The sequence below is a fragment of the Ips typographus genome, linkage group LG1 (genome assembly GCF_016097725.1).
Source record: "Ips typographus isolate SLU linkage group LG1, UJ_Ityp_2.0, whole genome shotgun sequence".
In the NCBI taxonomy this organism is placed as follows: domain Eukaryota; kingdom Metazoa; phylum Arthropoda; class Insecta; order Coleoptera; family Curculionidae; genus Ips; species Ips typographus.
Genome location: NC_138422.1, coordinates 19,476,034 through 19,490,647, shown reverse-complemented (window position 1 = coordinate 19,490,647; position 14,614 = coordinate 19,476,034). Strand labels below are relative to the sequence as shown.

The following is a 14,614-nucleotide window of genomic DNA, read 5'->3' as shown; positions in this document are numbered from 1 at the left end:
CAGGTCGTCCCCGCGTGTCTCTGGGTGTCGTTCCTCACGAGGATTGACTGGTCCACTTGCAGTCGTTCATCGCCACATGTCCAGCCCATATCCATTTATTCCTTGCTACTGATTCTATGACGTCTGAGACGCCCGTCCATCTCCTAATTTGATCGCTCCTTCTTCTATCCCTAAGGTTAATTCCCAGCAATGAACGTTCGATGGCTCTGTGGCACACTTTCAGGTGATTGGCACTTATTTGTGTGAAGGTCATGATCTCAACGCCATATGTCATGAAAGGTAGAATGCAGGTCCTGAACACCTTCCGCTTTAGAGTAACTGGAGTTATAGGATTTTTTAGGATATAAGAGTTACTATACCCCGCTCCGGCGAGACGCACCCTTCTTTCAACCTCTATCGTTTGGTTTTTACTCCCTAACTTTATTTTATGCCCTAGGTATACGTATTCATCCACTATTTCCATATTATATTATTATAGAGGAACATTGTATTCCCTACATTTCCCCATCAGTGTCCGCACAGTCTGCATATGGTCGGTGGTGCTATAGCCTTTTCTGAATCCCGCTTGTTGTATGGGTTGATAGAAGTCTGATTTTTTACTCAGGCGTCTGATCAAACACCAGTCCTAACGGAAGAAAAAGAAGAAGAAGCGTCTGGTCAGGATTTTGGTAAGTAATTTGTACAAGCTAGATAGGATGCTGATGGGCCTGAAATTCGATCGATGTTGCTACAGTCTCCTTTTTTAAATATGATTTTAACCTCGGCGTTTTTCCATGCCTCTGAAATACGGCCTTTCTTCAGACACTTATTGAGCAGAGCAGGATGAGGATTGCTTTTTTCAGTGTTGCTCCTTTTTCTTCTAGCATTTCTGCAGCAATGCGGTCTTTCCCTGGAGCCTTGCAAACACAGAGAATTTTTGAAAAGTCTACATTTTGGATTTTTTTGTACACTCTGTTTATTTTTACATGGTAATGGTAGGTGTGGATGGTGACAGATGTACTGCGACCTGATTAGATCTATTGTACCACATCTTCTTCTGCTATCTCAAGGTTTCCTTGTTCATAGAAGACCCTCAAGATTTAGTTGCTTTAGGAATTTCAGGATCTTGAGTGGGTCTATTCGAGGTATTTCTTCCACAGCCAGCTGGTGTAATCCCAGTGTGTTTAATCTTCTGTGGGGTACAGCATAACACTCTAGCAAGATGTGGTGGGGTGTTTCTGGTTCTTCTCCGCAAAACCTGCAGGTATTGTCTTCTTCTGGGCCTAGCTTCATTAGGTGTTCTCTGAGTCGACAATGACCCGTTAGAAACCCCGTTAATGCCTTGAGACTAATTTTGCTGAGGTTAATCAGTGTCTTCGATCTTGCTCGGTTAAAATTGCCGAGGAGATCTTTGGCCTGCCTCAGTCCTGGAAGTCTTTATCAGTGCGTTGCTCTCAGTTCTTCTTTAGCTTTATTAAGTACTTCCGGGACATATGCTTTCCCAAGGCCGCAGAAAGGTTCTGGCCCGATCAGTGGCGCTGATGCTCCTTTTTGTGCAAGAGTATCTGCTTGTTCGTTATCCTCTACTCCGACGTGCCCCGGAACCCAGAGGAAGGTTACCTTGTTATTCCTTCCTAGATCATTGAGCTTTTCTAGGCACTCCAGAACCATCATCGCGTTGATGTTAGATGAGCTCAACGCTTTGATGGCTGCTTGGCTATCGGAAAGGATTGCAATTTCCTTGTTCCGGTATTTCCTGTCGAGGTTAAACTGAATTCACCTTTCTATGGCGTGAATTTCCGCTTGAAAAATGCTAGGGAACTGGCCCATGGGTTTGCAGTATTTGGTGCGAGGTCCGTAGACTCCTGCTCCAGTCCCCTCGAGAGTTATAGATCCGTCCGTTTACCATCTTATGGTATTTTTTCCCAATGTTTGAATGGATTCTCTGGTCCAATCTCTCTTGGTGCTCAGTTCCGTTCGAAATTGTTTTCCGAAACTAGACTTCCTGATGATTTCGTCGGTTGGGAGATCGGCGAGGTGTGCACTGTCAGTAGGCAGTGAGTCCCTTGCACTGTGTGCACTCCTTTTAAATCCGGCCTTATCCAACCTGAGATGTGCTCCCCAAACAGTTCTTCTCACCATAATGTGGATTTTTACATAAACTGTGCGCCACCTCAACCGGGACAGTAATTTTTTTGGGTCATTTTTAAATCCTCACCATTTCTAAACGAAACGACAGATTTTGATGCGGTTTGGACTACCATTGAGCTTAATTTATTGGCTCTTGGTTGATGGGAAAAACTCTAACATAAATGCACCGACACTCACTATACAGGGTGGAAAAAAGCGCGCGCAAAAAAGTAAAATTTTCAAAAAGTCCCCAATTGATCAATAATTTTTTTTGGGTTTGTTTTTAACATAAGGAAGTGTTGCTTATAAGCCAATATCTCGAGACGTTTTTGGCCGTTCCCCAATTAACATCCTGTGACTCAAGAAATATCGATTTATCCAACAAATGCACTCGTTTTGAACTGTCATTTTAAGTCACGTGTAGGTCCCATATTATGTGTCATAACAAAAAGTTTATTTACAAAACATCATCACATTAACAAAGCAAAAATCAAAGTATAATGGAGTTACGTGTAACAGTATAATAGATACTTCGTTATTTGTCAAATTCAAAATATTTACTTTCCTGTGGCGACGTAGAACTCATAGCATTATTCCTAAATCGTAATTTTTCCTTTCTATTACATTGTTTGTCAATTTACTTTGATTTTTGCAATAGCTGTCAATTTGTCTAGTACCAAACCAAACAATACCAGATAACGGCCATTGTTATGTTGACAGCAGATGATATTTTATTTTGGTGTGTTATTTTCTTTTGTTACGAATACTTACCATAGCGAATCGTAGAAAAAGCATAGTATTCCACATGCATGTAATCTATATTACTCGCACGCTAATTGTGTCGCAACCTTCATCTTTGTGAATATTAACTATCATTACACTATCGCTGGAAGGAAATAGAATCGTTGGGATCATCTTCAGATGCATTACCGTTCGGACTCGGACTGATCGATTTTTTTGTAGCATAATGTTTTTCTTTTATTTTAATGCAGGAACTGTGATCGTTTTTGACTCAGATAAACTATACCACCATAAAGTTTAGATACAGATCACTGATCAGTAAGGTATACTACCAAATTTTCAGAATTATGGTCCATCACAGCGGAGGTTTGTGGTGAAGAGAACACACATCAAAGACACGTAGGCATCCAGTTTCAACATTTTCTTTTATTTTGATGAAAAAAAAATTAAAAATCTATTTACATTTTTTATTTGGATAAACCTGTATGTACGTAAATAAAACTTCAAAAATATGTTTTTGGGACAACGTCTCCAAATGTGTTTAGTGGAAACTGCATGACACGAAATAAAAAAACTATACTACTCTCAAAAACCGACATCAGCTTCTAATTATTGTCAGTATAGGTACTTATAATCAAATCTATAAGAAAAATACATGTATACATAATATAGCAGTCGGAAACAAACAATTTCTTATTTCTTCATTATACATATAAATATTTCAATGTTTAATAAAGTTGTACTGTAACAGTTGATATATTTTTTATCCCTTCCACCATGGAACAAACAATCAATAGACATTCAAATAAACGCTTGACAAGTTTAAGCATAAAACAGCACCAACGCAAAACAGAGAATGCAATATTGTTAAATTTACTTTATTTGCATTATTTGGAAAAGGTCTAGGAGTTCTGGTCACTGATCCTTCCGTTGTACTGGATGACGTAGAAGATGGTTGATCAGGCTCACCGTTGCTTGTAGCACTTCCAGTGGTAGTGCTTACATCAGCTGAACTTGTTGATGCAGGTGATGTAGTAGTTGAAATTACAGAAGTAGTTATGGTCGAAATATCCGCACTACTTGAATCAGTATCAGTTGTAGTTGGTTCATCTTCAGTTGTAGGTGGGTCACTTGTTGGATCTTCACTTGGTTCGTCAGTTGTAATGGGTATATCCGTTACATCGATTGAGTCCATTTGAAGATACCACATATTTGCAATATCCCGTTTAACTACATCGATGTTTCTCACAGTTATTGTTTCTACATCAATGATGTTTGGTGAATCCTTAAAACTTTGTTGTTCTACTTTACAGGAAACTATATTTGCAAGTTTGGATTTGTAATCGTGGCAAATGTCCTCTGCTTGCCATATATCCGCGCATTTTTCTATGCGTTTTAACTCCTCACCTGCACAATGTTTATTAGTTAAATTTTGTCTACTTTACCTTAGCAAATTAAGGCTAAACCTACCATCTAAATAAGTCAGCACAAGACAGCTCGAATCAGACTGGTCACAAGGGCATTCATCGTTTCCATAATCATAGATAACCCCTAAAAATTAAATATGTCGAAATTATGTCTCTGGTATAACAATTTTTATTAATAAAAAAGTCATATTTGATCAGTGTTCTGTACGTAATAGGCATTTACATTTCTAGTATGGTATACAGGGTGTCCCACGACGAAAGACATCGATTGATATTGGAAAAAGTATAAATAGGAGAGTTTTGAAAATTTGGCAGGATACTGATGTGGTCATGCCCAATCTAACTAAAATATTTTCAAGATGGTTGCATTTCCGTTTATACCGGAAGTCGATCACAACTTTCTTATTTTAAATAGAACACCCTTTATATTATTACATATTTGGATTCCTCACAAAAATTCTGTCCAACTTTTGTGTACAATACCCTATGCCTATCTCTAGCCGTTTTCGAAATATTTGATGTTTTTTCAAAAAAGTGACAGTTGCAACACTCAACATATTTTTGTACTCTGTCAAAACCGTATTTCATTTTGCAATGAAACTGTGGGTTATTGTAAATAAAGGATCGTTTTATTAAACTGAGGGTGCGTAATGACCCATTTGTATACAGGGTCGTCAAAAAAAAATCATAAACCTGCCACTAAAAAAAAATGAAAAATGTCAAGTATTTTAAATAGAAACCCACATTTTTTATGACGTAATCATTTTGAGCATTAAAAATTACTATACGTTTCAATTTACTTGCCTATACTAAATCCAACCCATTTCGTTTTATTTGAGAATAAACATTTTTTTATTATGCTGCACGGTTGGAATTATCTGGTATTCTGGTTGGTTCTGTTTTTGACACACGGTGATATTGGAGACCTGCAGGGCTAGTTAATAACACTAGTTTTGAGTGTTTTGACAACTGCAAATACGCCGTCGCGGTTACGTTATTCCAACCAAGATTACTATTATTTACGGAGAATGTGATAGTAGAACATGTGAGGTATTTGCCGCTCGTTATCCAGAAAAAGCAAAGCCATCACCAAAAGCTGTCAAGCAAATAATTGAAAATTTTAAGAATACGGGATCTGTGAAGAGAAAAGCTATTAAAACAAAACCAATCCTTAATAATACAAATGTAAAAATTGCAATTTTGGGCTATTTTGTTGCAAATCCAACTTCCTCAATAAGACAAGTTTCCGTAGAATCAGGCATATCCAAAAGTTCAATTCAGAGGATCCTGAAGAAATATAAATTTCACCTTTTTTCATTTAAATTAGTGCAACACTTAAAAGAGGTTGACTTTCCGAAGAGAGTGGTTTTTAGTGAGTTTTTGCTGACTAGTCACTATGGAGAAGAATTGTTTTTGAATAATATTATTTAGAGCGACGAGGCCAAATTCACTAAAAATGGAATGTTCAATAGACATAATTCAAAATACTGGTGTGACATAAACCCACACGTAATTAGAGAGAGAAATTTTCAAGAAATCTGGAGTTTTAATAATAAAAAATGTTTATTCTCAAATAAAACGAAACGGGTTGGATTTAGGTATAGGCAAGAAAATTGAAACGTATAGTAATTTTTAATGCTCAAAATGATTTCGTCATAAAAAATGTGGGTTTCTATTTAAAAAACTTGAAATTTTTCATTTTTTTTAGTGGCAAGTTTATGATTTTTTTTTGACGACCCTGTATACAAATGAGTCATTACGCACCCTCAGTTTAATAAAACGATCCTTTATTTACAATAACCCAAAGTTTCATTGCAAAATGAAATACGGTTTTGACAGAGTACAAAAATATGTTGAGCGTAAAACATCATATATTTCAAAACCGGCTAGAGATAGGCATAGGGTATTGTACACAAAAGTTGGTCAGAATTTTGTGAGGAATCCAAATATGTAATAATATATAGGGTGTCCTATTTAAAATAAGAAAGTTGTGATCGACTTCCGGTATAAACGGAAATGCAACCATCTTGAAAATATTTTAGTTAGATTGGGCATGCCCACATCAGTATCCTGAAAATTTTTCAAAACTCTCCTATTTATACTTTTTCCAATATCAATCGATGTCTTTCGTCGTGGGACACCCTGTATATACAGGGTGCATCAAAAATTTCTCTTCAGTACGCCGCGCGTTGTGGGAAACCACACTCTAAAATCCACAAAAATATTAAAAATAGAATAATATGACCTCTAACTAGGTATTATCAAATAAGATTTTTGTAAAATGGGCAACATCGTTAATGAAGTGAAAAGGTATGATAACTCCTGCTTGAAAAGAGTAAGACATGAAACATAGGAAGGTTAGAATAGTTTGCGTTTATTGAAGGTTAAGCAAGTGCCACATTACAAGCATAGCCTTTTACTATTAGGGAATACAACATATTAGGTTGTAATATAAATAACATTAACAAGTTAAAGAAAATGTTGTTTTTGTCGTTTCATATACAGATGTGTTCTACGTGAATATCGTTTTCTCCTACACGACTTAGCATTTGAGGTGTAACTGTGGTAGTAGAATTTCAAATTCTGTTCATTGGATCTTCAACATTTTGAACAGGTGTTTGGTAGACTAATCGTCATATCTGAACTCCTTGGTGACCAATTATCTACCCCATTCCATCCAATCCATTTGGAAACAACAGTAATTGAAAATAATTAATAAATTGAAATTGAGAGAGAACTTTTTAATGATAGGGAACTTAACAATTACGTCTAATCTACTTATTACTAATATTAATAACAAATGAATAATTATTCGCATTTTGTAAATTTATAGCCGAAGTTAACTGATGTGATAACTGTTTATCATGGGGATCCATACAACCTAAGCCCTTATCCATACTTGCTATTTTCACTGGAGCTGCTAAGGCTCTTAGTTGTTCTTCAGCAAGCTTCAAAGTCAGGATTTTGTTGCATAATGTTTTTTTCTGATTTTCCTATTCTTTTATGTAAGTTTCTGCCACCGATGTGGATTTCCATTCTCCAAGTCGTTTGATATTTGTAATTTTTTCCCCTGAATCAGCTAAAAATGTTGCAGAAGAGCGGCGAAAACTGTGTCCGGTATAGCGTTCTGGATCCGGAAGTCGTAAGTAGGGAGCAATTTTGGATGGGATTAGTATTAGCGCCTACGCATTGTACAATGCATTTTCTATTTGGATATTTTACAAAAAATCGACGGGTACTTGAAGGCCGCAGACTAGCGTACCTACCTTCTGTACAAATTTAAGTAACTTTCATTGTTAATCTCTTCGGAAATTATAAATGATCTTGAAGAATGATTTTTTGAGTCTATCTTGGGCAAGTCTCGATCTAAGCACGACCGAAGTACGTCTTTAGAGGTTGAATTAGATTTATAAAACAAATAACTGTTCTTGAGTATGAATCAAGTCAAAGCATGATCGAAGCATCGTTTATAAATACGGACATTAGTTATGTTGATAAACTCCAGAAAATGTTGTCCATTTAAGCAGTAAAGGATATAAACTGAACCTAAATTACAATTTCCCAAAATTCCTACCCATACGTAGACCCTGAATCTTTGCTTATGATGATGTTGATGAAAAACGTGCAGATTTTCTAGCCCGTAGTTGTGTTGGTTAAATATGTTGGAAAAGATGACCTCGTCTCCACACACACGTCCATCCACAAAAGTTTTGATACACAAATATTGTTTTCAGCCGATCTTCCTAGAAGCCAATTGCAAAAGTCGATACGACGTTGAAAATCTTCTGGGAGCAACGTTTGTACTTTAGTATAGTGATATAGATAATACCCTTCTCTATCTATGAACAGTTCTGTGAGATAATCCCAATTCTTGTACAATCTTCTGGTGCTTCTAATTGGAGCATATTCTAGAGTTTCTATAATATTTTGCTCTATTTGGGGAGTTAACACAGCACGGGCGCGACCTCTCTCTAACTAGAATAACCAAACCTGTTCTCTCATGCATTCTCTCAAATTAGAATCATATCAACATATTTGTAATTGGAATACATTTTTGAAAAGCTTGTTAATTTTTGTCACTGACGTTAAAATGAAAATAGTCATGAAAGGTGAAAAGACATAATTCTAAAGGTAAAAGATCGAAGGTAATTTGTTGGCTTTTGACATTATGGCCAAGTTTTTTTTATCTATTAATGGTTAAAACTAGGTAGTCCAAATAAATTTATTTTTGCGAGGTCATAATTAAAGTTGACGATGGTTATCAAAAACAGAAACGTCGGACTTCAAATGTGATGTTGTCATGTTTTTCAGGGAGAAAATTGAAAGGACAAAGTGGGAATTACTGTAAATTACTTTCATCAACAAAAAAAACATTTTTTTTTGTATTAAATTGCAGGACTGAAGAACGTCATATGATACATCACTGTAAGCAGAAAAAAAGCTCTAATCGAAAATGAAAAAATCTAATATGGCGCTCAGAAGAAAAATGTCAGTTGTTGATGGTAACCGAAAACCGCAAATATGATATTGCTACTTTGTAAAGGAGGAAAAGAGGCAATGGTGAGGTATCATTTATTTTAAGTTATCTCATCAAATAACTTAACAACAAAAAAATTAAAAACTAATTTCCACAATTTCGATTTATTTCGGTTTTCTCCGGAAGTAATAGGAATTTTTGAGAGTTTCAGACTGCATTTTATTAAAATCCAATTTGCGCAATTTTGCCATGTATATGTGTACCAACCAACTATGTATCTTTTACCGTGTTCGAGATTCCCCATACTTAACACAAAATTATGACATCCTGTATTATAGTAAAAATTAACTAACAGTAACTATACAAGTTTGAAATGTTTTCAATTTCAAGTTAATACATGTTATGAAAATTCTGCACTTGATTACCAATCCTGCAGAAAAAATACGATATCAACGAGCTAATGTTTATTTCTAAGTTATACATAATTGAAGCAGCAGCATTAAATACTAATTAAAAAAAAGCTATTGTTCACTTTACCTTTGCAATTGTTTTTGTATAATAAAACTAAAAACAGTGTGGTCCTATAGAGTGCAAACTGCTGCATTCTTAAAAAACACACTGCACAATGTAACTATATGAACCACACACAAGAATGTATAACATATCTGATAGCAACTTGCCAGAGAAATAATATTAGTTTCTATAATGCGACGCTGATTATCTGTTGCTGATAACAACATCTAAACGTGAGCTTATTTTCACTTTACTCAAAGGTTAGATTATAATTTATATGATCTATTATAGATATAAGAGAAATAATGTGTCATTTCACACAGAGATAATGATGTACTAAATGGATAATGTAACTATCTAAATTAAGCGATCCTCTGACAGAGCCAAAAATGATTTTGTTTCGTCAATAGTGTACAGAAATGTACAGCGGGTCCATTTTTGGTTGGGATTGCAGGATACTTCGGTTATTATTTAAGTTATGGCCAGGCGGTTTTCGCAAAGCCGGTCTTAATTCTCATCAAACGAGCGTTGCCGTTGGCAAACATGACGTTTTGGTTTTGTTTCCGCAGATAGAGAGGGTTTTTGAAAAATCAAAAATTAGAATTTTTTTTGTTTTTTAAATGTAAGGTTGCGTTCATATTGACACCGCTAGAGCGACGCAAAGTCATTTTAAACTCATATTGATTGTTCATATTGAACCAAAGCATCGCATGGCGTTCTGTATATGAACACATGCTGTTGTGTTAGGAAGGTGGGTAAAACAGAGAAACGAAACACGAAAACAGAATAGAAGACAACAGACTTGCAAAAAACAAACAATCCTGTCGGAAAACGAACCCAAGGCAGACCTCCAAAACGCTGGAAAGAGTGCTGGACATCAACGTCCTAAATGGACACCCATATTAGAAATAAAGAACAAGAAGAAGACTACATCTGGCTTTTGGTCTTGATGGACTTTTGCATTCGTCATGCAATATTGGCCCGTGTTTGAATCTTTGACGGGATCAAATATTCTTATCAGGATATTCCTTTCAAACCGCTTTAGTAAAAGCTCGATGCGTTTTGTATGGGTCCAAGTTTTACAGACATATCAGATGGCCGCTTTGATTACTGCCTGGTACACCCTCAGTTTTGAAACTCTTCACATCGTTTTGGATTGCATGAAGGAAAGCTATGTCTAGCATAGCATAGATCACCAAAGTGCCCCGGGAGTGGCCAGCGTATGCATAAGGACACACTTCGACATGAAAACAATGCCCAGGATATAAAAGGCAAACCCAAATTAAAAAACTAATGGTATTTGAAAACATAACCAACCAAGAAGCCAACGATAAGTGCCCTATGCAATACACCAATGAAAGAGACTTAGAAGACCAGTATAACCCAAGAGAACACCGTCCCCTTCAGGAAACTAATAGAATAGCTATAATGCAAAGAAGGGAGGTAGTAGAGCAGCAGCCGGGATTTAAAAGAACATATGATCAAGTAGTTCGAAATCATGCTAAGAAACGAAACACCCAAGATGCACAGCCTTATAATAAAAGTAAGCATAATGAAGCACTTCTAAACCCCCGTGGGAGAAGCCCACCATATAAAGAGATGAAAAACCCAAGAACTCAAGTAGAACCCATTAATACAACAAGACAAACAACATATACACCCTAAACCCCAACAGACTTTGCCAACTAGTGCAGATCATCGACAACAAAACAGAATGTTCTCTACAAAAGAGGTAATAACGAAATATTTTAAGGAAATGCCTAATAACACAATTCAGCTTATTGTCAAAACATGAATGACAATTATTATAAACAGCCAGGAAATACAGGATGACCAAATGGGATCTGATAGCGAATTCTAACTAAATAGTAAATAATGTATAGATGTTCTCAAAAGAAATCAGGAAATCATGAGACAAAAATTCAAAAATTACTAAGCACAAAGACTTTTTTTGACAAGAAATTTTGCAATGGAATATTCGGAGGCTAGTAAGTAGTAAACATGCACTACTTTCTCTCATTGGGGAATACAACCCACAAATAATAGCACTGAATGAAACAAAAATAATAAAAACATTTACATTAAGGGATACAATATTATTAGGAATGATTGGGTGGATGGATACGGTGGTGTTGCCATACTGGTCCAAATACATATCTCATAAAAGAATATCAAGAAGGCCTTAATTCTCACCGACTCCAAGAGTGTCATACAAAAAGTGGATGACAATACCATAAACCCGAAAATGATCATATCACTTTAAAAACAAAAATACTTTTAATTGAAGCAAGAGATGCAGGATTTGAGATTTCTTTGGCTTGGATACCAAGCCATTCCAAAATAAACAGGAATGAAAATGTGGATCAATTTGTAAAATTAGGGAGAAACCTCAATGTTCCTTTGCAACTAGACCTGGACATAAGACATATCTTGCCTTACACAAGGCAAGAATTGATGGATAGAAAAAGGAATGAGATGCAAAGTGACTTCAAAATAATAGGCATACATTATGTGGGAAAGAATTACGCCTTAAACCGAGTGCCTTGGTTTACCATTATAAGAATGCGAACAGGACATTGCCTGACTAAGGAACATCAATTTAGAATTGCGGTGACAGATTCCACATTTTGTGAATGCGGAGCAATCGAAGACTTGAATCACATATTTTTCCAATGCTCTATCAACTATGATGGAGTCTTTGACCTTTATAGAGACCTGCAGAGTGGGGGTGTATCATCCCCCATGGGTTTTCCTAGTCTGATTAAGAGCCTAACAAACATGTTAATCAACCGACTTAATAAATACATAATTTTTATGAAATATCCATTTGATGTAGAATAAGAATGATAATAATAGCGCAAAATAATAATAGTAAACTAATAGTTTTAATAAAAAAAACACATATATTTGTACTTAATAGTATATTCTATATTAAGAGCGGAAAGTAGTTATTTGCCGCTTGCGCATGAAAATTTTTCGGCTTCGCCTCAAGCTGCAATCATGTAAAAGCGGCAAAAGTACTTTCGGCTCGAAATATAGACGATATTTTTTCGACGACTCCTGTGGGGTGGAGTAGAAGGACAATTCACATCATTTTCGTAGCTCGAACTCATTGTCACCGATAAATCACTTTGACGGAATGGCTTTATTTCAAACAGGTATGCCAAGCGTTGTTATGAAAACGCCGAAAAAGTTGGTGGGTAGATTGTTAGTAGAAAGCGAAAGCGCTTTAGGACAGAAAATGATTCACTTTCTGTACACGTGCGGCAAATAACCACTTTCTGCTTTGAAATGGAAGCGTACATGAGGTACTTTCAAAGTCAGTAGTCGAAAAACTGATTTAATTGTTATAGAGATGTAGGGATTAAGATAGAATGATTGTAGACAAATGATCTTAAATGCCTTTCATATAGTTTGGAGATGAGGTTCTTGGACCCATTTTACTCTCAGCCAATAGTTGTGTTGTCCTTCTTTGTTGTGTTGTATTTCTAACAATCAGCACCGTACGCACCACCCATATCAAGGAGGAAGCAAAGCTCAGAAACCACACAATACAACCAATTGATTTGTATACCGAAGCACCAAGAGGCCTGCCTGGGGATGGCCTAGAGTCAGACAAATCTTAGGCAGAAAGAAAACCCCTGGCAAATTGCCCCATAAAGGGAGCAGAAGCCATATTTCCCTAGTTAGATAGGGGATTCAAGAAGGAAGGAAGGAAAGAAACACCTACTGCCACTGTGTATTCGTGCTTTACTCTATTCGTTGCTGTCGTTCTCTTTGCGTATCTTGGCTCCAAGATATTTAAACTGTCTGGAGCATTCAAAGTTATAAGTGTGTATCGTTATATTCTGACCGTTTCTGTCCCTGGTTGGTTTTCGAGTAATGTTCATATACCTCGTTTTTTCCTCGTTGATGTTCTTATTCCTCTTCTAATTTCAAGAATCTATCCTTTCCTATTTCCGACAGTACTTTTTCAGACCGCGTCAATATCGTCCGCGAAGGCCAGGATCATCTGGAACCTCTGATTAGTAAATACTTCCGTGGTGATCTCCGTCACCATAATAGCCCTATCTAGGCCACGTTAAAGAGTAGAAGCGACAGTCCGTCTCTTTGTCTCAATCCACTCATGATAAGATCTTTCCTATGATATTGATTATAATCACTTGTGAGGTGGATATGTGTTATGGGTGTAGAGACCCACCAACTCAATGTAGAATGCACATCCATAAGCATTCTGTTGAACTTATTCCGGAATGGTTCATGATAGAACAGAAAGTCAGTGATAGTGTACTATGTCAATTATGTGCCTTATTAAAGTTTATGTGATGTTTTGTATCAGGAATCACTAGATCTATCAAGTTATCTGGAAGCAGCAAACTCTATTTAACAGACCAGCCAACTCTCATGGAGGATTTTAAGGACATTGTCAACTTTAATAATAGGCCTTGTTGAATAAGACTACAAGACCTTAAATCTAAGGTAATCGTAGGTATTACACTTAGATTGATTTCTTTATTTTTATTTATTTACTGTCAGAATGCACCCCAATATGTTACCTACATATTGGGGTGCATTGGTAACAGCATTTTGCAGTGGTATTTATTACATCAATAACTAAGTTAATGTAATAAATGAATAAATATTAAATATGTAAAACTGTGTCTTATTTAGTCAACAAAGTAACAAAAATTGGTTAATTAGCATAAGACATTGTAGAAATAAAGTCTCAACTTTCTACTATAGGTGGGTACACGCGCCCTTAAATTTGTCTCACAGGTTTGTATAAGGAGGTAAATGTATAACTGATTTTTCTTTTAGAGTAAGACCACTTTTTTGTGCGGTGAGTCAGTAAACCCAACTAGCAAGTTTCAACTAAATCTAGGTTAGGTAAGTATATAAAATCTGCTACGCTGAACATTGCAAAACACTGGTTATACAATCAACTAACTTACCTTAGTGGGTACCGAAACAAATACGTTTAGCTGAGATGCGGTGCCTTATTTGCAGAGGTACCCATCTAAAAGGTTATTCCGTGCTCTGTAATCTTCTTTAGGGTGATACACTAAAATGTGTAACTGAAAAGTGGAGCGTTTAATTTAGGCAGTTCATCTTAAAAAGGTTCACCCCCCCTTTAGCGTGTGGCGATCAAGTTGTGTAGCTGAAAGGCGGAGCGTACTTGATCCCATACTTAAAAGACTCCTTTAGATAACCCCGAAGGGCACCTGCCTCCAAGAGTCGTTCTTTCCATGATATTAACAAGAAAAGGACCAATGTAAATGGAGAATTAATTGATACAATAAATTGGGTTATGTAATTGTGTATACTGTCGTCTCACTTCTTCGCTTCT

At 36.3% G+C, this 14,614-nt stretch overlaps 2 protein-coding genes across 2 annotated transcripts in view; one reads left to right on the top strand and one right to left on the bottom strand.

Moving 5' to 3' along the window:
* The window catches only part of LOC145731918 (trissin receptor-like), a 394,457-nt gene that overhangs the window by 206,762 nt on the left and 173,081 nt on the right, over positions 1-14,614 (top strand). The gene's annotated exons all lie outside the window — the stretch shown is intronic.
* LOC145729455 (uncharacterized) lies at positions 3,304-9,466 on the bottom strand. Its single transcript, XM_081980231.1, has 3 exons — positions 9,292-9,466; positions 4,321-4,401; positions 3,304-4,257 (listed from the first exon to the last, which is right to left on the bottom strand). Exons 1-3 carry the CDS (start codon positions 9,356-9,358, stop codon positions 3,641-3,643), a joined length of 765 nt encoding a protein of 254 aa, XP_081836357.1. The 5' UTR covers positions 9,359-9,466; the 3' UTR covers positions 3,304-3,640.